Source organism: Pollicipes pollicipes, unplaced genomic scaffold (genome assembly GCF_011947565.3).
Source record: "Pollicipes pollicipes isolate AB1234 unplaced genomic scaffold, Ppol_2.1 Scaffold_5724;HRSCAF=6776_pilon_pilon_pilon, whole genome shotgun sequence".
In the NCBI taxonomy this organism is placed as follows: Eukaryota; Metazoa; Arthropoda; class Thecostraca; order Pollicipedomorpha; family Pollicipedidae; genus Pollicipes; species Pollicipes pollicipes.
Window position 1 is genome coordinate 51017317 of NW_023596746.1, and position 21519 is coordinate 51038835.

General features: G+C 56.4%; 1 protein-coding gene across 1 annotated transcript; it reads left to right on the forward strand.

Moving 5' to 3' along the window:
- The first annotated feature begins 4614 nt into the window (after positions 1-4614).
- mal (molybdenum cofactor sulfurase) lies at positions 4615-21299 on the forward strand. Its single transcript, XM_037226614.1, has 15 exons — positions 4615-4664; positions 6016-6111; positions 6559-6715; positions 7262-7806; positions 9304-9427; positions 9863-9939; positions 11349-11548; positions 11818-11934; positions 12516-12632; positions 12868-13249; positions 13912-14121; positions 15233-15351; positions 18890-18994; positions 20164-20290; positions 21268-21299. The coding sequence occupies exons 2-15, from the start codon at positions 6045-6047 to the stop codon at positions 21297-21299; spliced, it is 2379 nt and encodes a 792-aa protein (XP_037082509.1). The 5' UTR covers positions 4615-4664; positions 6016-6044.
- Positions 21300-21519: the final 220 nt, after the last annotated feature.

Genomic DNA, 21519 nt, shown 5'->3' on the forward strand with positions numbered 1-21519 from the left:
ACGTCACTGGTATTTGGCTGAACATCAGCCAACAGGTCATGCTCCATTTATACCTTTCGTACATGTCTGCTGCAAGTATTGGCGGATTTTTTACGGCCAACTGAAGGCCATAAAGCATCAGCTAGCGATGTGACGTCACTGGCATTCGACTGTGCGTGTCGCTGGTCATGAGATTTTGCGGCCTCTTTTGGGCCGACGAAAGGTCATGCGGCACTGACTGACGATGTGACGTCACTGGTATTCGAATGAACTTCGGTCGCGACAGGCCATATTCCACCTTTATCTTTGGTACCTATCCATTGCAAGCATTGCTGTGGAAGGCTCTGCCAAATTACCTGAGTGTGTACGTCACTGACCATTAATTTGTATACTCTTCTGAACCTACTATAGGCCACAAGGCATCAGCTGACGATATGATGTCACTAGGTCTCGACTAGACATCATGCGCAACAGGCCATGCTCTATCTAAGCCATGTTTCGCCTGTACCTTTCGCACCTATACTGCAAGTATTCGCGCGACACATAGGGGCTCTGCCGAATTACCTGAGCGTGTGGTGTAACTAGTTATGAGTTTACGCGGGTTTACTCTGGCTGACCGAAGGACATCAAGCATCAGCTGACGATATGACGTCACTGGTATTCGACTAAACTCCAGGCGCGACAGGCCATGTTCCATCTTTACCTTTCGTACCTGTCTCTTGGAAGTATTGGCGTGCTGAATGAAGGCTCTGCCGAGTCTCCTGAGTAAGTAACGTCACTGGTCAAGAGCTTTTTACGGGACCTTTTGTACCCCCAAACGGTATAATGCATCAGATGACGATATGACGTCACTGGTGTCCGACTTAAAATCAGGCGCGACAGGCCATGTTCTATCTTTACCTTTCGTACCCGTCTATTACAAGTATTGACGTGCTGAATGAAGGCTCTGTCGAGTCCCCTGGGTGTGTAACGTTACTGGTCATGAGTTTTTCTGGCTCCTTGGAACCCTCTATAGGGAAAAATGCATAACAGTTGACGACGTGATGTCAATGGTGTTCGACTTAACATGAGGCGTAACAGGTCATGTTCCATCTTTGCCTTTCGTACCTGTAAAGTATTGGTGCGTTAAATGATGGCTCTGCCGAGTCACCTGAGTGTGCGATGTCACTGGTCATGAATTTTTACGACTATTTTTGGCTGAGCGAAAGCCATAAGACGTCAGCTAACGAAATGACGTCACTGGTAATCCACTGCGTGTGTGACGTCACTGGTCATGAGCTTTTACGGGCCTTTTTTGGCCGAGTCCAGGCCATTAGGCATCAGAAAACGTTATGGCGTCACTTGTATTCGAATTAACATCAGTTGCAATAAGCCATGTTTCATCTTTACCTTTCGCATCTGCCTACTGCAGGTATTCGTGCGCTACAAAAAGGCTCTGTCGATTCGCCTGAGCGTGTGGTGTAACTGGTCATGAGTTTGTGCAGGTTTACTCGGGCTGACTGAAGGACATCAAGCATCAGCTGACGATATGACGTCACTGGTAATCGACTAAACTCCAGACGAATCATCTGATTGGGTGACGTCGCTGGTCATGAGTTTATACGGATTCACTTGGGCCGCCCAAGGCCACAAAGGCCCGTGAAGCATCACAGGCCTTTGGCGTCGTCACTGTTATTCGACTTAACATCAGGTCCAACATGCCACGTACTTTCTTTGCCTTTCGTACCTGTCTATTAAAGGTATTGACGTGCTGAATGAAGGCTCCGTCGAATCTCCTGAGTGTGACGTCACTGGTCACGAGTTTTTATGGGCTCTTTTGAACCCATTATAGGTTATAATGCATCAGCTGACGACATGGCGTTACTGGTGCTCGACTCAACATCAGGCGCAACAGGTCACGTTCCATATTTGCCCTTCGTACCTGGCTGCTGCAAATATTCGCGTGCTATATGAAGGCTCCGCCGAATCACCTGAGTATGTGACGTCACTGATCATCAGTTGGTAGGAGGTCACTTGGCCACCTATGGCTACGAAATTCCGCAGCAGAGGTGGGAGATGCACCATAGTTAAGCACACTAATTTTATTGTGCGCACCATTAAGTAGCAACTTCAAACGCAACGGGCTGTTTCAACGACTAAAATTTTGAACAAACGTGAACACAAAACAAAGGTGATCCCAGCCCACAAACCGACGTATATGCAAAGCTATTCCGCCCGACAGCACAGGATGCGCCTCTGAGCAGCTACGGTCCGGAATACCCTAATGGCTAAATAATAATCAAGGGCGCCGCCTAGCGATCATAAGTCTGGGCCACAGCCCGAATATCAGTGACGTCATATGGTCAGGTGATGCTTGATGTCCTTTAGCCAGCCCGAGTAAGCCCGCGTAAACTCATGACCAGTTACACCACATGCTCAGGTGATTCGGCAGAGCCTTTATGTAGCGCGCGAATACTTGCAGTATAGAGGTGCGGAAGGCAAAGATGGAACATGGCCTGTTGCGCCTGAGATTAGGTCAAATACCAGTGACGTCATATCGTCAACTGATGTCTTGTACCCTATAGGTACAAAAAAGCAGCCCATAAAGAACTCATGACCAGTGACATTACACACTCAGGAGATTTCACAGAGCTTTCCTTAAGCATGTCAATGCTTACAATAGACAGGTACGAAAGGTAAAGACGAACATGGCCTGTCGCGCCTGGTGTTAAGTTGAATACCAGTGACTTCACATCGCCAGATGATGCTTGATGTCCTTCAGTCAGCCCGAGTAAACCCGCGTAAACTCATAACCAGTCACACCACACGCTCAGGTGATTGGGCAGAGCCTTTATGTGGCGCGCGAATACTTGCAGTAGATAGGTGCGGAAGGTAAAGATGAAACTTGACATATTGTATCTGATGCTTAATTGAATACCAGTGACGTCATATCGTTACCTGATGCCTAATGGCCTTAAGTCGGCCCAAAAAGGCCCGGGAAAACTCATGACCAATGGCGTCACACACTTAGTGGATTACCAGTGACGACATATCGTTAGATGATGCCTTATGGCTTTCACTCGGCCAACAATAGCCTGTAAAAACTCATGACGACGCACTCAGGTGATTCGACAGAGCCATCATTAGGCTCGCCAATACTTTAACAGGTGCGAAAGGCAAAGATGGAACATGACATGTTGTGCCTGATGTTAAGTCGAACACCAGTGACGTCATATCGTCAGCTGAAGCATTATACCATATAGGGGGTTGAAAAGAGCCCGTAAGAACTCTTAACCATCGACGTGATATAACACGCGAATGCTTGCAGTAGGCAGGTACGAAAGGTAAAGATGGAACATGGCCTGTTGCGCTTGATGTTGAGTCGAATACCAGTGACGTCATATCATCCCGCGATGCTTCACAGGATATGATGCTTTGTTGCATTGGGCTGCCCAAGTGAGCCTGTATAAACTCATGACCAGTGACGTCACGCACTCAGATGGTTCGGCATCACCTTGATATAGCACGCGAATGCTTGCAGTAAACAGGTGCGAAAGGCAAAGATAGAGCATGGCCTGTTGCGCATGACATCTAGACGAAAGCCGGTGACGTCATATGGTCAGCTGATGTGGTGTGGCTTACGGTGGGTTCAAAGCAGTCTATATAAATTAATGGTTAGTGACGTTACACACTCAGGTAATTCGGCAGAGCCTTCCTTCAGCATTCAAATGCTTGCAATGGACAGGTACCAAAGGTAAAGATGAAGCATGGCCTGTCCCGCCTGAATTTTATTCGTATACCAGTGACGTCACATCTTCAGTTAATGTCGTATGACCTTTCGTCGGCCCAAAAGAGGCCGTAAAATCTGATCACAAGTGACATCACACACAGTCGAATGCCAGTGACGTCACATCATAAGGTTATGCTTTACGGCCCTCAGTTGGCCCCCAAAGATCCATAAAAATGCATGACCAGTGACGTCACACACTCACGTGATTTGGTAGCTTTTATTCATCACGCCAGTGCTTGCAGTAGACAGGTACGAAGGTAAAAATGAAGCATGACCTGTTGCGACCAATATTTAGTCGAATATCAGTGACGTCACGACACCCGGTGATATTTCACGGAACATGATACACCGCGGCCGTGGGGCCTAAGTGCACTCGTATCAAGTGATGATTAGTGACGTCACACATTCAGGTGATTCGGTCAAGCTTTTATTCGGCACGCAAATGCTTGCAGCAGACAGGTACGAAAGGTAAAGATAGAATAAGGCCTGTTGCGCCTGATGTTTCATTGAATACCAGCGACGACATGTCGTCAGGTGATGCTTTACGGCATTCATTGCACCCAAAAGATCCCTAAAGCCTCACAACCAGTGACGTCACATATCCAGTCGAATACCAGTGACATCATATCGCTAGCAAATGCCTTGTAGCCTTCAGTCGGCCCAAAAGAACCCCGATCGATGCAAACCCATTTTCAGTGACGTCACTACGTCGGCTCATACCTAACAGCATTTCTCCATCACGGCAGTACAGGAACCCTGCAGCGAGCGTAGCTCTCTCCCCACCGTCGGCAATGCAGGTACCCAAGTAAAAAAAGCTGGAATGTTGTGACCGCGCGCAGTAACGGCGCCGGTGTCGCGGCTGTTGTGTGTGTGTGGCGCTAGGGAGCTCGCCGTCGTAATTATAAAAAATTCGAAGGCAAGAGCATGAATCTACCTGTTTTGTGATTATTTATGATATGTCCTGCCTTAAACACAACAAATGGTGTACAATGATTTTTTTAATGTTAGGTAGGAAAGTACACCCTGACCTCAGAGATGTGAATGCCTCAACATCTGTTTGCCTTGATTGCTGCCTGGCTTATTGAATGACGGAATGTGAATGATTGTATCATGTCATGAATGCCATGGTGACTTTGAAATACTCTCCAATTTACTTTTCTCCATTTTGGGTTGTGTGTGGCTCAGAAACTTGAGGGGCTTTGGTCTGAAGAAGGGCATGATTGTGAACAGCACTAAAAGGTCTTCGAGACTGCTATTTCCATTTTTTTTAAACTTTTAAATGCAAAACACTCCCTTTAACCATCAGCTCTTGAAAGTTGGTCAGTGTGGTACATTTTGATATCTAATTTTCCTGTTTTGTCCTTTGGACCCCCTTTGGTCCAGTCTTCCTTGTCTGTTCCCATCTGCCCTTTTCAAGCTTGTTCTAGTTCCATTCAGTCCATTTAGTCCATTGCAGCTCAGTGCAGGTTTTCCATGCCACCTCAGGTCCTTTGGAGCTTTTCTGTCCAGTTAGGTTTGATCTTGCCTGGTCTGGCCAAGGCAGTTAGTTCTGTGTGGCCCTGGTTCCCTAGGTGTGACACAGATCTGTCTGATCAGTTTAAAAGAATTTAATTGTGCAGCACCTGACTAGACAGAAATCCACTGCATCATACTTTGGTGCACTGGGCTGGAATGAACTTCATTTGACCAGATGAGATTTGGCTGTGCTGCACTTGACCAGATTCTGTTAATTGAGGCAATAAACTGTTGAATACCTCAAATGACTGAGATGGACTAGAAGAGACCAGGGTGGTGTGCAGATCACACAAAGAATTTTGGCTGGCCTGACACCAATGGTGATCAGATCCCGACCTTGCTCCGGACTTTGATCCACTGCACTGGGCTGCAAGGGCAGGGCTGGTCCAGACTGAACTGGACCAAAAAGCATTGGAAATATTGAAGAAACCGGAAATGTGTAGGGTGGGAACGAGTCCCTACCAGGCCATGCTTACCAGCCTTATCCAGGTCATTCCAGCTCAATCAGGTCACATTCCTTCTGGTTTAGACATCCCCCTGTCTTGCCCAGTGTGTCTGGTTGCAGAACCCCCAAAGATTACGACCGATGTAGGTCTAAGCATCAGTCTTTTTCAACTCAATAATCCTCAGATGTATACCTTTTCACGGATCATTGACAAATGTAGCTAGTTTATTAATGCTCACATAGCATTGTTTGAATGGCTTAGTGGGGTACCTTGCTTCCAATTGATGTTTGAATGTTTACATTTTAGGCTTCTTTCGACATCCATCCAGTCAAAATATGGACTATTTCCAAGGAAAGCCATGTCTGGTGGAGAATTTCGAAGAGGAGTTTGGAGCCCTGGCAGGTGAACAGTAATTTTCCTTCTTATTCTTTGTTGTGTTTTTCATGCTGCTGTGTGCTCTATAGCATGTTGCATTATGCAGGTTATCTGTGGCAAAGTGAATATATCCATAAAATAAAGAGTGAATAGTGCAAAAAATAGCTGAGCACCTGCCGGAAAGACTGCAGTAAAAGAGGTCCAGGTTTATATGTGTGTTAATGCTGCATGTTATATGCTTACCTGACTCTGATTTAGGTCATTGTGAAGCCATCCAATCAGCGCCGGGCGACCACACCGGTGTCTCTGTGTACGGTGTCGGGTCTCTCCGTGCCGCGCACACACGTTCCCCGGTGTTGTGGCGCATTCGAGTATCATGCCCATCATGCCTGTCCAACGCCAGGCATGCTGCTGCCACTCTGCTGTGGTGCGGCCGGTGTGCGGTGTGTGTACGCGAGCCCTCGCGCTTGGCAGGTCGGGCGTACCTGGACCACGCGGGCGCCACGCTGTACAGTCGCTCCCAGCTGGCGACGGTGCACGCCGCCCTGGGCCGACACCTATACGGCAACCCGCACACACGCAGCCTGGCCAGCCGCCACAGCACCGACGCCGTCGACCAGGCGCGCTTCAGGTGCGGTCGGGGCGCTCGGCCCGCTCGGGCAGCCCCGGTGCGGGGCGGAGGGCAGCTGCTGCCGGACGTCCGATTTGGGCAGAGGGTGGAACATGCCTGTACTGAGCGCTAGCCCCCCCCCCCTCTCTCTCTCACCCCATTTCCATTTGCTATTTTGAAGTTGAACCCTGAAGTGGAACGTGGTAATCTCGCGCCAATTACGTTAGGGCATCCTTGGCCGAGCTGGTACCAAGTTCCGAAGCCTAGCGGTTCGGAGTCCACCATTGTCGCAGCCCACCACGGCGATGTCAACGCCGACGTGATGGTGTTTGGTGCAGAATTTGAATGCTGTTGTGTTTATGGGATGTGGCGTGTGCGCGCATTGTCAGAGAACTCCCCGATATTGCCAGTTTGTCACGTCTTGTTGTTCCGCGCTCCCTCACCCTCCCTGGAGCGTCAGTCATCGGTGGCTTTTACTACAAACGTCATGATCTTGAGTCCTGAGTCTTGGCGCCGGCCAGCGCGCGGGATGCGCCAGCTGACGGGCTTCCTCCGACACTTGGCCAGGCTGCTGCAGCACTTCAACACCAGTGGCGATGACTATGCCGTGGTGTTCACCTCTGGCGCCACGGCGGCGCTGGCGCTGCTCGCCGACGCCTTCCAGTTCGGCGGCGACGCCGCTGCGCCTGGCTCGTTCGTCTACCTGCAGGAGAGCCACACGTCGGTGTTGGGCGTGCGCGGACGCCTGGCCGGCCGGCCGGTGACCGTCTCCGCGCTGGCGCCGGCCGCCGCCGCCGCCGCCTTCTCCGCCGCCGCCGCCGACCAGCAGAGCGACGACACGCGTCGCGGGCTGTTTGCCTTTCCGGCGCTGTGTAACTTCTCCGGCCGCAAGTACCCGCTGGAGTGGGTGACGCAGGCACGGCGCGGCGCGCTCGATGGCCTGACCGCTGGCCGCCGGCTGCGCGGACGCGGTCACGTGGCCGGCTGCCGCTGGTACTGCCTGCTGGACGCCGCCGGTCACGTGGGCACTAACGACCTTGACCTGAGCCGGGCGCAGCCTGACTTCGTGTGCCTGTCGTTCTACAAAATGTTCGGCTATCCGACCGGGCTGGGTGAGTGCGAGGCCGGGCTGGGGACGGTCCGTCAGTCACGGTGACGCGGCAGTCACGTGACGGTGGGGAGGCGACTCGGGCGCGGCGAGGCCGGGGCCGGTGTTGAGCTCGATGAATCATCACTTTGGGCGTGAGTCAACACATGACGCGGAAGGCGGCCGGCGGCCCTGGGGTGCCGCAGTACTTCTCCGCAAACTGCTGGCGGTTTGAATAGCTGCTCGACGACATTCTCTTTGTGTCTCCTCGGTTCCTGTTTTCATCGGTTCAATCTTTGCCCCCTTTTTCATCCTCGTTTCAGTGCATATTCTTTCATTTTGTCATCTTAATGGTATCCCACTTTTGCTCTTCTGGGCGGTTTTTTTCTTTCTGCTTATCGTTTTCGGCCATCCAGCCTCTTGCGCACATATGCTTCATTTGCTTTTTATTATATTTTTTCCTTTGAAATATTTCTCCGATTCCCTCTTCTTATTTCTTTGTTGCCGCTCAACTGTACACTTGTGTTCTGTTCTCTATGCGCTTGAACTCGTTACGGTCTTTCCACGCTCTGTTGCCGCCCGCACTGGTTTCAGACGTCCGGCGTGATGACAAAGTCGTCTCTGTTTTGTTCATTGAATCGCGCCCAGCCTGCATTCCTGATGTCCTCTCAAGCTGCTTTGTCAGCGATCTATCACGGACTGATGGTGAACGCGCCTGCTCTATCGACGGCCCCTCGTTGCTTTATGTGGGTCTGCCATCTGCCGCTGATTCGGCTTTGCTGCTGTCGATTCCGCTCTGATTTGCCGCTAGATAAACCACCATTTATCCCCGTATCGATCCACTATTGGTGCACCTTTGGGTTATAATTGACCTCATGTGTGTAGATCACTCACGAAGCGCCCTAAAGCCCCAATTTCTACCGCTACTGGATATCACTCAGCCGCTGCGGCTACATCCAGCCTTCCCGCTCATCCATCACTAGTCCGTTATTCCCTTTCCCATATATCACTGACCAGCCGCTTCTCCACCATCTCTTTGTCGCTGGTTCGTTGGCGCTACGCTGTTGATACCGCGCTGATCCGTCTGCTTCAGGTGAAGAGCTTGCGGATTGTTAGTTTAACGGCCGGTTTCGCTGGCTTGGTCCGTTGTCACGCCGTCACTGCGTCATTTCATGATATCACGCCGTCACACCGTCCGATCGCCTGTCACCGAGCATTCGCTGACCCGTCGTCAACCAACCACCGACCCGTCATCGACCGATCACCGACCCGTCACCGGCCGATCGCCGACCCGTCATCGGTCGATCACCGACCCGTCATCGACCGATCACCGACCCGGCAACGACCCGTCACCGACCAATCACCGACCGTCACCGACCGATCACCGACCCTTCATCGACCCGTCACCGACCCATCACCGACCCATCACGACCGATCACCGACCCTTCATCGACCCGTCACCGACCCATCATCGACCCGTCATCTGCCGATCGCTGACCCTTCACCGACTGGTTGCCGATAGGGGCGCTGTTGGTGCACCGGCGGGCGCAGCACACGCTGCAGAAGGCGTACTTTGGCGGCGGAACCGTCCAGGTCTCGCTGGCCGGCGAAGACTTCCACGTGGCGCGGTCCGAGCTTCACGAAAGGTGAAACAGCGGGCGCCTCTTAGAGTAGTGCTAGGATGCTCTGGTGTTCCTCGCTTCTAGCATGAATTGTTTCGCTGTCAAGTGCATGGCTTTGATGCTGGCGACAAATAGACGCTTTTTATGATCCTGAGTAGTATGTCTGGACGGGTAATGGCACGCACACAAGTGTGACCCGTATTATATACGTACTCACTGCGACACAGGTATAAGTTGTATTTAGAACGGAAACTTTCTGTTCTTCTGTGTATCTGTAGCACCCGTTGTGAAAGGCGTTCTTCCTTCCACTATTGCGTTCACCTGACTGTACATAGTCTCACACCGGCGCCGCACCGTTGTCGCGCGCGGAGTGAGTGTGTTGGTACTCTGCCTGGCGTGCCTCGGGGCGTGCCTCGCGCTTCTGACGGCTGTGTGTCCGCTGCGGCGGGCGGCCGGCAGGCTGGAGGACGGCACGCTGCCCTTTCTGGCGATCGCCGCCGTCACCCACGGCCTGGACACCGTCCGACGGCTGGCCGGTACCGCATCCCGTGCCCCACCTCGCCCGCGCACGGCCGGCGGTACCGGTCATCGGGCACACGCCCTCTGACACGGGGACCTCGGGCGCCCGCACGGGGACCTCGGGCGCCCGCATGGGGACCTCGGGCGTCCGCACGGGGACCTCGGGCGCCCGCACTGGGGCATCTCGGCGTCCCGCACAGGGGACCTCGGGCGTCCGGCACGGGGACCTCGGGCGTCCGCACGGGGACCTCGGGCGCCCGCATGGGGACCTCGGGCGTCCGCACGGGGACCTCGGGCGCCCGCACGGGGACCTCGGGCGCCCGCACGGGGACCTCGGGCGCCCGCACGGGGATCTCGGGCGTCCGCACGGGGACCTCGGGCGCCCGCACGGGGACCTCGGGCGCTCGCACAGGGGCCTCGGGCGTCCGCACGGGGACCTCTGGCGCCCGCACGGGGACCTCGGGGGCCCGCACGGGGACCTCGGGGGCCCGCACGGGGACCTCGGGGGCCCGCACGGGGACCTCGGGGGCCCGCACGGGGACCTCGGGCGTCCACATGGTGACCTCAGGCATCCGCGCAGAACGCGGGGACATCCTCCGACTGGAGAGGATGCGGGGAGACCAAGGACGGCATGCTGGGGATTGTGGAATACGAGAGCGGCACTACTTACCGGTCGCTGGTGTGCCGGACTCAGTCAGTGGGCACCGGTCACTGATACGCCGACACTCAGACACCGGCCGGGCAAACTACACTGGTGTGCGACCCCCAGCGCCGATTTGTGATGGAACGCCCAAACTAGGGCTCGGCGATCCGGTCACGGACGCCGGCGCGGCATGCTGAAGACTGTAGCAGAGCGTGGGCAGGGTGGGGCGGGATCAGATGCTAGTGTACGAATGGTGGCGTCTTGGACACCAGCCGCTTCGCATGGAATGCTCCTGGCCCTGCTTGGCACCCCGCTTGACGCGATGGAAAAGAAGAATTGGGGGGGAGGTGGGCGACTGTGGCAAAGTTTTGCTGCGGAGGCGAGCTGCACGTGTATTTGTGAGTAGAGCAGTATCCAAAGTACTTTATTCTTTGATTGTTCACAGTCTTGTCTGCCAGATCGTGAATCCCATCATGTTGTATGTTGGGACGGTAGCCCAGCAGCCAACGGTGCAGCGTCGCACGCGCAGTGCGCGCGTTAGACTTTCATCCGGCGCTGTGATACCTGGGCATTACTGCTGTCGCTGGTGCTCTTTAGAAAGATCCACCATGACGTGCGCTAAACGGTCTTCAAGAGAAACAAACTTTAACGGGAATGGTTTGAAGCGGCATGTGCTTGCTCTTTTTTCGCAATGAATATTATCAGAATAATCGTATTGGTGTCGTCAGCACCGAAGCTGCTTCACATGTTCAGGATTTGTCACTGCTGCCTTCCCTCTCGTAGGTCCCATGAAGGCTGTGAGTGCTCATGTGTTCGGACTGGCCCAGTACACCTACCGCCATCTCTCGGCACTGAGGCACAGCAACGGTTCTCCGGTCGTCCGCATTTACTCCGATACCGAGTACGATGACATTGAGACGCAGGGAGGGATCATCAGCTTTAACCTGCTCCGGCCAGACGGTGCTTTCTTCGGCTCCACGGAGGTTAGTCTGTTGTCGGTGTATCCGCGTTAATGTGGCGCTACCGATATATCCTGGAACTGAGTGTCACATACCAGCCTCGTCGGAGAACACGAGAGTGATGAGCAAGCTACCCCCGAAACAGTTGTCATTTTTGAGTGGTTGCCAGGTAAGGATTTTGTGTAACGGCAATTGCACGATTACACAGCAGCAGGGTTATGGAAACTCAGAAGTCAAATGCAGAGACCTTGTTGTTGCAGTGCAAATGTATTGGTTCGTCTCACTGCCGGCAGGTGGAGAAGTTTGCCGGCGTGTACGACATCGACCTGCGCACCGGCTGCTTCTGTAACCCCGGCGCCTGTCAGCGTTTTCTGGGCCTCAGCACGGAAACTGTCAAAGAGCACTTCCAGGTCTGTAGTCCGTTATAGACCAGGCCACGGTCAGAAGACGGACTCGGCGTGATCTATGTCGCATCAAAATCTGCCAGTCATGCTTAAGGCGCAAGCTCATTCAGTTAGCTGTTGACGTTGTACGTCCTTGTCAACCACCGCAGTCGTGGAATGACTGTTGTCTGATGCATGTGGATACCCAATGAATGTACTGTGTATTGGGTGCTATACTCGTATATTTCGACATTACTTGTAAAACTGTCGTGCCAATGCCAATACGTGCCGTGGCATGCCGTTCTGTACTATTCACGCCACCTTCCTCTTCTGCCGCTCTATCATGATTGACTCGAGCGGAGCTCACCTGTAAGTGTCCTGATTATCTGTCCTGCAGCATGACGCTTCCCGGCCTCGCCTCACGACCACCAGCTGACAGCATCAGTCTGGCTTGAACCAGTTATCTCCGTAACGCCTCCCAACCTGTCATACATGGTGCGGCTCCCGTAACGGCCTCACATAAACCTCACTCTGACCTCACCCTCCCTCGATTCTAGTCCCGCCCTGACCTTGCCCGACCTGACGGTGACCTCGGGCTGACCTGGCAGGCGGGCCACGTGTGCGGGGACGAGACGGACCTGATCGACGGCCGGCCGACGGGCGCCGTGCGCGCCAGCTTTGGCTACATGTCCCGCCGCGCCGACGCCGACCGGCTGCTGCTCATGGTGCGCGAGTGCTTCGTCTGCGCCGCCGCCGCCCCTGCTGCCGCCGCCGTCGCCACCGCCGCCGACCCCGACGACGTGTCCGGCCGGCTGCAGCGCGCGCGGCTCCGGCGGATGGTCGTGGAGAGTCCGGGTCAGCAGACGGAGGCGGGGCACGGGAGCCGAACCGGCTCGGGACGAGCGCACGCTGCCGGGGACGGGACGACGGCGCCGGACGACAGCCCCTCGCCCCTGAGAGAGGGCCGCTTCCTCGGCCGCCGGCGCCGCCGGTGGTGGTGGCGGTCAGCAAGTGGAGCCTTCGGGCGGCCGCCTGGTGGCGCCGGCCTCTGGCGTACGGGACCAGGGGGCGCCACTCGCCATGCAGAACGGCCCGTCGGCCCGACCAGCGGCGGCCGAGGTCGGCCCGCGGCTGACCGAGGTGGTCGTGTTCCCGGTCAAGTCGTGTGCGGGCTTCTCGGTGCCCTGGTGGCCGCTGGGGCCCCGCGGCCTGCTCTACGACCGCCACTGGATGGTGGTGGCCGCCGGTGGTTCGGCTCTGACGCAAAAGCGCCAGCCGAGCCTCTGCCGCGTGCGACCAGAGGTCAGCCTGCACACGGGCCGGCTGCTGCTGCATGCCGACGGTGAGTGGTGGGCGGCGGGCGGCGGTGCTGGCGGGTCCGACCCGGGAAGTCTGAGGGCGGTATTAAAGGGTACCCCAGCTCACGTGGGTCACCACGTGGAGGGGAGGGGACGATTTTGAGACGGCACGGGGTCAGGCCAGGGGTCGCTCAGCACGCAGAGCGGACCGGACGGTCATCAGACGTGTCTGCGGTCTGAGGCGGCCCTCTGCTGCGCGCAGACGGTGGGCGGCGGGCAGCGGCGCCGTTCTAACGGTTAGTTTGCATGCTCCGTTAGTGCTGATAATTGGGATTCAGCTGCACGCTGATATCTCCAAGAATAAGCGTGATGTCTATTGCGTTGCATGGAGGGGTTGGATCCAAAAGTTGCATTTGCATCTGTAGATGTTTAGAAAGATCTATCTCGTCGCTGTCTAAGCCATGTTGCCGTGCGCGTAGCAGCGGCTTGCATTAGTTTGTATGCATATCTACATATGTTGCAGGCATGCTATGAATACAGTATGTTCGTACTCATTCAGTCCGTTATTTTTGGGACCGGTAGCATTTGAACTCACTCGCCACAGTTATCGCAGTGTTTGTGCTGTTCGGTATGCAAGTGTAGCTATGGTGTATACTGAAGCACGGGAGGTGTGGCTAGGTCGATAATCCGTTACCGTTGACCCTAGGCTTCGGTAGCGTGGCCGTGCCTCTGGCGCCCGACCCCGCCCTCTCCGTGACGTCACTGACGCTCTGCGAATCACGCGTCTGCGGCGACCGCGTGGGCGGGCTCGACTGCGGCGACGCGGCCGCTGATTGGCTGAGCCAGGTGCTCGACCTGGAGGGTGTGCGGCTGGTCCGCCAGAACCCCGCCTCGGCGCGCAGCTCCAAGGTCAACGGTAGGTGACGCTGCGGGCTGTCTGGCGGCCGCGAGCCTGCACGGCCGGACGCGTGTGCCCACATGCCCGGCTCAGGTGTGCTCCTGTAAATCTGGCATGCCCTGTGTGACGCTCTCTGGAGCTCGCACGGCGGGTGGGAGGCCTGTTATTCATGTTCCAGATGCGGATTCCTTGAACGTGGTGGGGTTCTACGCCATGTCGTTGAACCTGGTATGCGAAATTGCATATGCGTGTGTGCCTGTGCGTCTCTTGATAAGCTGACGATGTCTCCTCCAATTGATACTCGTAGCGTGACAAATATTTATTGCCAAAGGAAGCCTGCAGTGGTACTATAAAGCGACGTTTTTCCGATAAATGGCACACGAAGTTAGTATTTCATTTCTTGCTGCGCCATAGGTCGGTGCACTGGCACAAAGCAACCGCTTAAGTGTTTGACGCCGCTGTTGCTGCTCGCGGTTGAAAGTAAGCAGCTTACACCGCCCGCCAAAGTCATGTCCCTGGTTTGACCTCAGACAGTTGGCAACGAATGGTGCCTGATTGCGTCAGAACTAAATATCTTGTGACATAGGCTCCAAACAGGAACCCGGGTCACGGATTGGTGGGTGTGAGGCCTCGTGAAGGTAAACACTGGCCGTGTTTGTCAATACGGGCCGGGCCGTAGGCTGCCGTTCCTGCTAACTCTGCTCGTTTCGTCGGAGCTCAACCCTGACGACTCGTGCAGCGCGTGCAGACATTCTCCGCCGTGGCGGTTCGCAGCCGTGTTGGTTTGGTATCTGCTGCTGGTGGAGCGGCTCAGGCCCCGCCCAGTTGGCCTTGCTCGCCGTGACCGCGCCGGCGGCCGTTGCTGGGGAGGGGTTCCCAGCGGAGCCGGCGCCCGGACGGTGCCGATAGCTTCCCTGGGTCCTCTGTAAACACGGCCACGCCGCGCTGCAAGCGTGGACGTCAGACGGAACAGCGCCAACCCGGTGCATATGGCCCACTGTGGGCTCGTTCACGACATGGAGCGCCGGTGGTGATGCGGAGCATTTCAGCTGTCAGCGGTAATGTCCAGTTACTCCACGTGGTGGCCGGTGTGAGTCAGGCCGACCCATGACACCCATGCTGTCGACAGGATCGTCCGGCCTCCTCTCGCTCTCGAACGAGTCGCCGTACGTGCTGGTCAGCCGGTCCAGCGTGGCGGCGCTGCGGTCCGCCATGCAGGAGCGCGGCGTCGACGACGGCGTCTCGGAGGTCAGTGGGTGACGGACGGGCGGGCGGCGGGCGGTCAGAGCTGGACACATGCTGGGCCCGTGCCGTGGACGTCAGGTCCGGGGAGATGGGCCTGCTGACGACTGCCGGGTGCTGTTAGCCGCGCAGCCCGCCGGCAGGCCAGGAGGCGTGGCCAGCGGCCGCCGTGCCCTTCGACGGGACCCAGCTCACAGTGTTCGAGCTGCGTGTTCTCTGGCGCGATGGCTCGCTGCAGTGGCTCCCGCGACGCGACCCTGCGCGGCCGGCTCTCGCTCGGCCCTCCCGCCCGGGCGACGCCCCGGGGTCGCTGACTGAGGCCCGTTCAGTTGGGCCGGAGTGGCGCCCAACTGGGTCGCCGTGAGGCCCCGCGGCGCCAGCGCCAACTGCGCGACCCTGGAGGCGCCGCGCCGCCGCCCTCGGATCATTGAGCGGCAGGGCGCCGCGGTGGCGTGTCCGGCACACGAGGCCCGGTGACTGTGGGTCGTAATGCTGCCAGGTGGCCTCGGGCGTCTCTCTGCTAACGAGGGTCGCGGCATCTTGGGCCCACGCCGTCGCTGTCACGTGACTTGGCGCGGTGGTGGTGACCCGCTAATATGGCGTACAGGTCCGGTCGGCGCGTGACGCGCGTCTTGTGGAGGCCCAGCGGTTAGGAATGACAGGGCTTGGGGAGAGACACGTGTCGATCGCGCCGCCATCAGGGACGCGCGCCTGCAGGACACACATCTCCATTTCTCTGACTTGGTTGCTTGAGCTTCACCGGAAAAAACTTGCGCTTGTGAACGTCACCTATTTGGCTGAAAACCGCCCGTCGGGTGCATAAACATCCTGTGAGGCCATGTCGAGCACACCGCAGGACGTTGCTGCCCCCAGTGCAGCTAGGGAGCCGCCATACTTGCCGACGTCTGGCTGCCTTTGGCGTTTGCTCCATGGACTTAATGAGTTAATGTGACGGAAATAACCGACCTTCGATTTGTGAAGGGTGTGGTGTAAACGACGCTATCAGGCAGGCATTGGTATTTGTTTAGAAAACTCGAAGCGCAGCGCTTAACATTGCACTGCGTATCGGGTGTTAGGATATGTGAGCTCATGTCATTTGTTATTTTGATATCTTTATATAGGTAGTTTGCACAGATTGGGGACATGTTCTGGCTCGCGTGCCTTAGGTGTTGTATTCTTAACATGTGCTTATCTATATGAACCGTGGCTTAACCACGTTCTCGCGTTTACCATGAATTCATTTACCATAAGCACCGCTTTGAAACGTCAATTTGTGGCAGACAGCTGTACTGCTCGCTCGTTAACGTTGTTTGACCCTTACCTCCCGGTTTATGCAGGATCGGTTATTTTCAACCTAACCGACTATGCGTAGGAAATCTCCGGCAAGGTTATGCGAGTTTAAAAAAAAACTCATTATGCCGGCCTTGTTCCGGTACGTGGCATCGCCTGCGGGATTTCGCCTGGCCGCGGCCGCCTGAGAGTTTGCCTCCAGCCTCTTCTCGTTATCTTAGATGTCATTGTCGAACCGGATAAATAAAAGGGTGAATGATGTCGTTGGTTGATTTTACCAAGTAAGCGTTAAGTCGACATTTGCATGTGGCTAACTACTGGTTATGCAGAACATCGCTAAAGGTAACAGAATTTGTAGAATGTCGGAGTCCTGTAGCACCCGTAATAGCATCGTATTCGTTGTTTGCTTCACCCAAAGAATGCTTTTTTTGCAAACCATTATCAAGCCACAGCGCCAACAAAGTTCAATGGACAAGGTAAGATCAATATCACATCAAGGTCATATCAGTCCGTCGTGTTCGCATTGGCGCGCTTCCAGTTCATGTGACGTGTAGATGTCAGCGATTTGGCAACTGGTTGGCTATACCGGCCTTTTTTGTCGCCAATGAGTGGCACAAGTCACAGCGGCTCTGATAAGATGACCTGAGCTGACCTCTGGGTGGTCTGGCGTCACCTCGTCTATTTGACCGATTCAGAATGACCATGCCGACTGGCGCTTAGTCAACTGGCAGCAGTCGATGCTTAAAATCGAGGGCATACGGGACAGGAAGGATGTCGTAAATTACTATCGGTGGAAATAAAAATGTTCTTGTAAGAATTTACCAAGGACGTCTTAACTCTGTGATGTGACCCGGCATCGTAGTTTGGTTTTTAAGATGCGTCAGGCTGATCGTTCGGGAGATCCTTGAAACTTGATGGACGTGCCTGGAGCGGGTCGGAAGTTATCCCAAAAGCTTGGGGCGTTGCTTTTTAGATAAGCCTGGAGATAATCCTGTGGCTAACCTTATCTTCAAGATAGGCGTAGCATTTCTTGAGCTTGAAGCCACAGGCTCATCTCTTCTGGGGTCGATCTTGGAATGTCATTATAGGCATGTGTAAAAGAACGACTTTACGTCACGAGTGCCATTGCTAGCAAGGTGGTACTTCGCCCTGGATTTGAAGGGCACTGCCAATAACAACATGTTTTTCATCTTAATCTTATTTTAGTATCAAAATAGCCGATGTACAAGTGTACTCGAATCGCTTTATAAAAACACATCTACGATCACCTGCTCAAAAGTCAAAGAAAAGCCAAAGCGATGTGTTTGCGAAGATATGCGTTTGAGGTGCTCTGTCCACTCCATCATCGAGCAGCGTCGAGAGTGACCAAAATAACTATGGATGTGACGTCACCGGACTCACTTGAGACGTCAAGCGCACCCATCGTAATAACCCACGACGTTACAAGAGCAACGTGTCGTGCTGTTGACGTCATATATTCCTGACTGCCTGGCAAAAAAGGATAATCTTGAAGTATTAGAACTATTTCACTGCGGTATGAACATCGCCAGTGCGCCGACGTGCTATGTAATCTGTTATGCTGCTGAGCTCCCCGTAAGATGGAGCATGCTCTAGTCTTTCCCAATAAGGCGAGATACGCTCAGTTATTCGGAATCCGGTTGTTTACAGAGTGAAGGCCAACGCACGCCTGTTGCACTGGCTTTTGGGGTCGGTGCTGCGGCCAAATAATACAAATTATCTACAGAGAAGGCATTGAAGCGCGGATCACCTCTGGAGTTTGTTCGCGTTGCTGGGCAGTCTTGGAGTTGTCTGATTTCCTGAGTAAAGAAGTGTTATCAGGTAAAGATAAAGCGCAAACAAAGAAGACTGCTTGCCGCCCTCTCAACTCTCAACTCAAAGGAGCCTCTGTTCTCTCTCTGTGAATCAGCGACGTTTGGCCACGAACTGACATTGCGCCCAAGCGCCTTCCATTTCGGCCCAATGAAGCAGCCGAATTGGCAGTGTGCTGTGCCTGAAGCAGCTCGCGCAGAACGTATCTGAGGATAAGGAGCTTTTCTCATTGGCTGCTCTCATGCGGCTCGCCTGAGCTGGGCTTTGGCGTCGGCACCAAACCTGGAAAAATCCTGTGAAATACTGGAATGAAATAACGAAATTCCTTCCACCGGGGTGATGAAATGCATGGGCGACCGGCGGGGGTTGGGGGAGAGGGGCGGGGGAGGGAGATCGGACTGACGATCAATGGTCGACATTCCAGGCGGAGCTGACTGACCGATTTCGGGCCAACCTGGTGGTGGCCGGCCTGCCGCCTTACGAGGAGGAGCGGATGGAGCTCGTCACCTTGGGCGACACCACACTCAGGGTGAGGGCGTCCAGGACGAGCCGCACGGCGGCGGCGCCCAAAACGGCGCCGTGTGTGTAGCTGTGAAGGTGGAAGCAATATGTGGAAGCTGATGAGGTTTGAACAGCGCTCTTGAAGTCTATCGATTAGCGTGCCGTATTTAATTGATAGCAGATGCCCGTGTTGACATGTGCCGCCATGCCGCTGCTGCTAGCCGGGGCCCGGTCATGCTGTTGCTGTTATCGAGGTGGTTTTTTCAGCGCTATTTTTATCACCACCGCTGTGTATGCATTCCTACGTTGTAACCAAAACTGCGCAGAATAAGTGAACTCCTCTTTTTTCATAGCCTTAACGAATGCTTTGAGGCTTCGTTACCTCTCTGGGCACGTCATTAGCCACGGTGGCGGGGGCGTTCAGCCGTAGGCCTGTCATGGCTGAGAGGTGGCTAGAGTTACACCGCCGCCACTCGGCACGGTGCCACCTGCGCCGTGTCTAGACGACACGGTCGCTGCTGCCGTGCAGGGACGACCCGGCGGCGCCCCAGGCTGGGCCCACGGCTGCACTTGACGTCGGGGCGGGCTCTGTCTCACCAGGGGATGCAGCTCGGTGCCACCTGCGCCGTGTCTAGATGACACGGTCGCTGCTGCCGTGCAGGGACGACCCGGCGGCGCCCCAGGCTGGGCCCGCGGCTGCACTTGACGTCGGGGCGGGCTCCGTCGCACCAGGGGACGCAGCTCGGTGGCGCCGTGCCTCGGCGACAGGGTGTCCAGCTGGCGGGGACGGCCGGCGGTGGCCGGCACAGGGCATGTGTCGGTCATCAGCGCAGCGTCTTCTGACTAATGACGCGTCGGGAACAGGTCACGTTCGGTTCACCAGAACGCCGTCTCCTGGCAGCGTTTCCTGACAGCTGGCAGTACCGGAACAGGTCACGTTCCGTCCCCTGACCCTGGCGGCGACGGTGCCTGACCGACCGCGTCCTGCCGAGAGGCGCTGAGTGATCCGCCACAGGGCTTCACCAATCCCACCTCATCCTCCTCCGCTCGGCCCTGCCCGTGCCCACGTCCCCTCCGCAGCCCAGCCAGCTGGAGCGGCGTGCGCTCAGGCCGGCAGCCGGCGTCGAGTCGGCCCGACTTTCCGCCGTCCCCGTCTGAGCGGCGCGTCCCTCTGACCGCGCCGCCGGCCTCCGGCAGATGCTGGGTGACTGCAGTCGCTGCCAGATGATCTGCGTCGACCAGGCGACCGGCGAGCGGTCGCGCGAGCCGCTGCTGACGCTGAGCGCGGCGCGCGGCCGCCGCATGCCGTTTGGCGTGCACCTCGGTCTGCCGGCCGGCCCGCCGCCGTCCAACGCCCTGCTCGCCGTCGGGCAGACAGTCAGCTGGACGGTCAGCGCGGCGGCCGATGGCGAACGGTGAAGGGCGCCGGCGGTGCGAGCGGAGGGGGAGGGACTGCGCGGCAGGGACTGCTACCCTCGGCAGCGGGAGACTGCTACCCTCGACAGCGGGAGACCTCAACCTCAGCCGCCGGTCGGCCCGCTCATGACTGTTCTTGTGTTGCTCCTTTGGTGGCCCCGATGGTCCCGTCTGTTTCTATGTTGTCCGCCCGTGGCTCCGTCGTCCGCCTTGTCCCGTGCGGCCGTCTGAGCCGTCCCCCTGCCGTCCAGTCCAGCCCGCGGCACCGCCGGCCGACCTCGCCGTCGCCCCCTTGACCGAGGCCATGCCGGCCGGTATTTCGAGAGAGGCGCCAGTCGACGCGCCGGGCGGCAGTGTGGCGGCGGCGGGCCAGGGCTGGCGGCAGCGGCGCGTGCCGTGCCGCCACCTCGTGCTCGTCACCCGTCTGCGGAGTGTACAGTGCGGGGTATTCCGGGCTCCGGAAGCGTCGCTTACCGGAATTATTGCGCAGCGGGCATGCCAGCGAGGCCGTCAGTCGCGTGCACGTGGCACGCGCCGAGCGAGCGTCACTCCAGCGCCGCGGCATTTTTGTCGCGATGCGATCGATGCTGGGCGTCGGCGGCGGGGCTGTGTTCCGACCCTCGGCGGGCCGGCGGCCGTGTCTCAGCCCTGCCTAAGCTGACCTGCCGCCCACCGCCGCCGCCGCCGCCGCCGCCGCCGCCGGTGCGGACGGAACAGGGGGAGAGGGCTCGACGGTAGCGCCGCCGGCGGCGCCAGGCGGCCGCGGACGTGGGGGTGCCGGGAGGTCGGCATGTCGCATGTTCCGGCATGTTCGGTGACTGCGCTCCGGCTCTGTCGGCAGGGCTGCATGCCTCAGCGCCGTGCAAACGTCTCGTGACTTTGCAGTGATCGGTTTCGAAATGGTGGACAGCTCCTAGTGCAAACGCAGGCTTTGTGTGTGTCGGTGTGGGTGTCGGTGTGTGTGTGTCGGTGTGGGTGTGGGTTTGGGTGCGTGTAGGTGTGCGTGTGCGTTTGCGTGCGCGCGCGCGCGCGTGTGGAAAATGGTTTCGTGGTTAAATGTCTTTGGTGTTTGTGCAGGCTGTCAATGGAAAGTTGTCCTTTTAGATGACAGTTCGTCTTGGCGAACATTAAGCAATG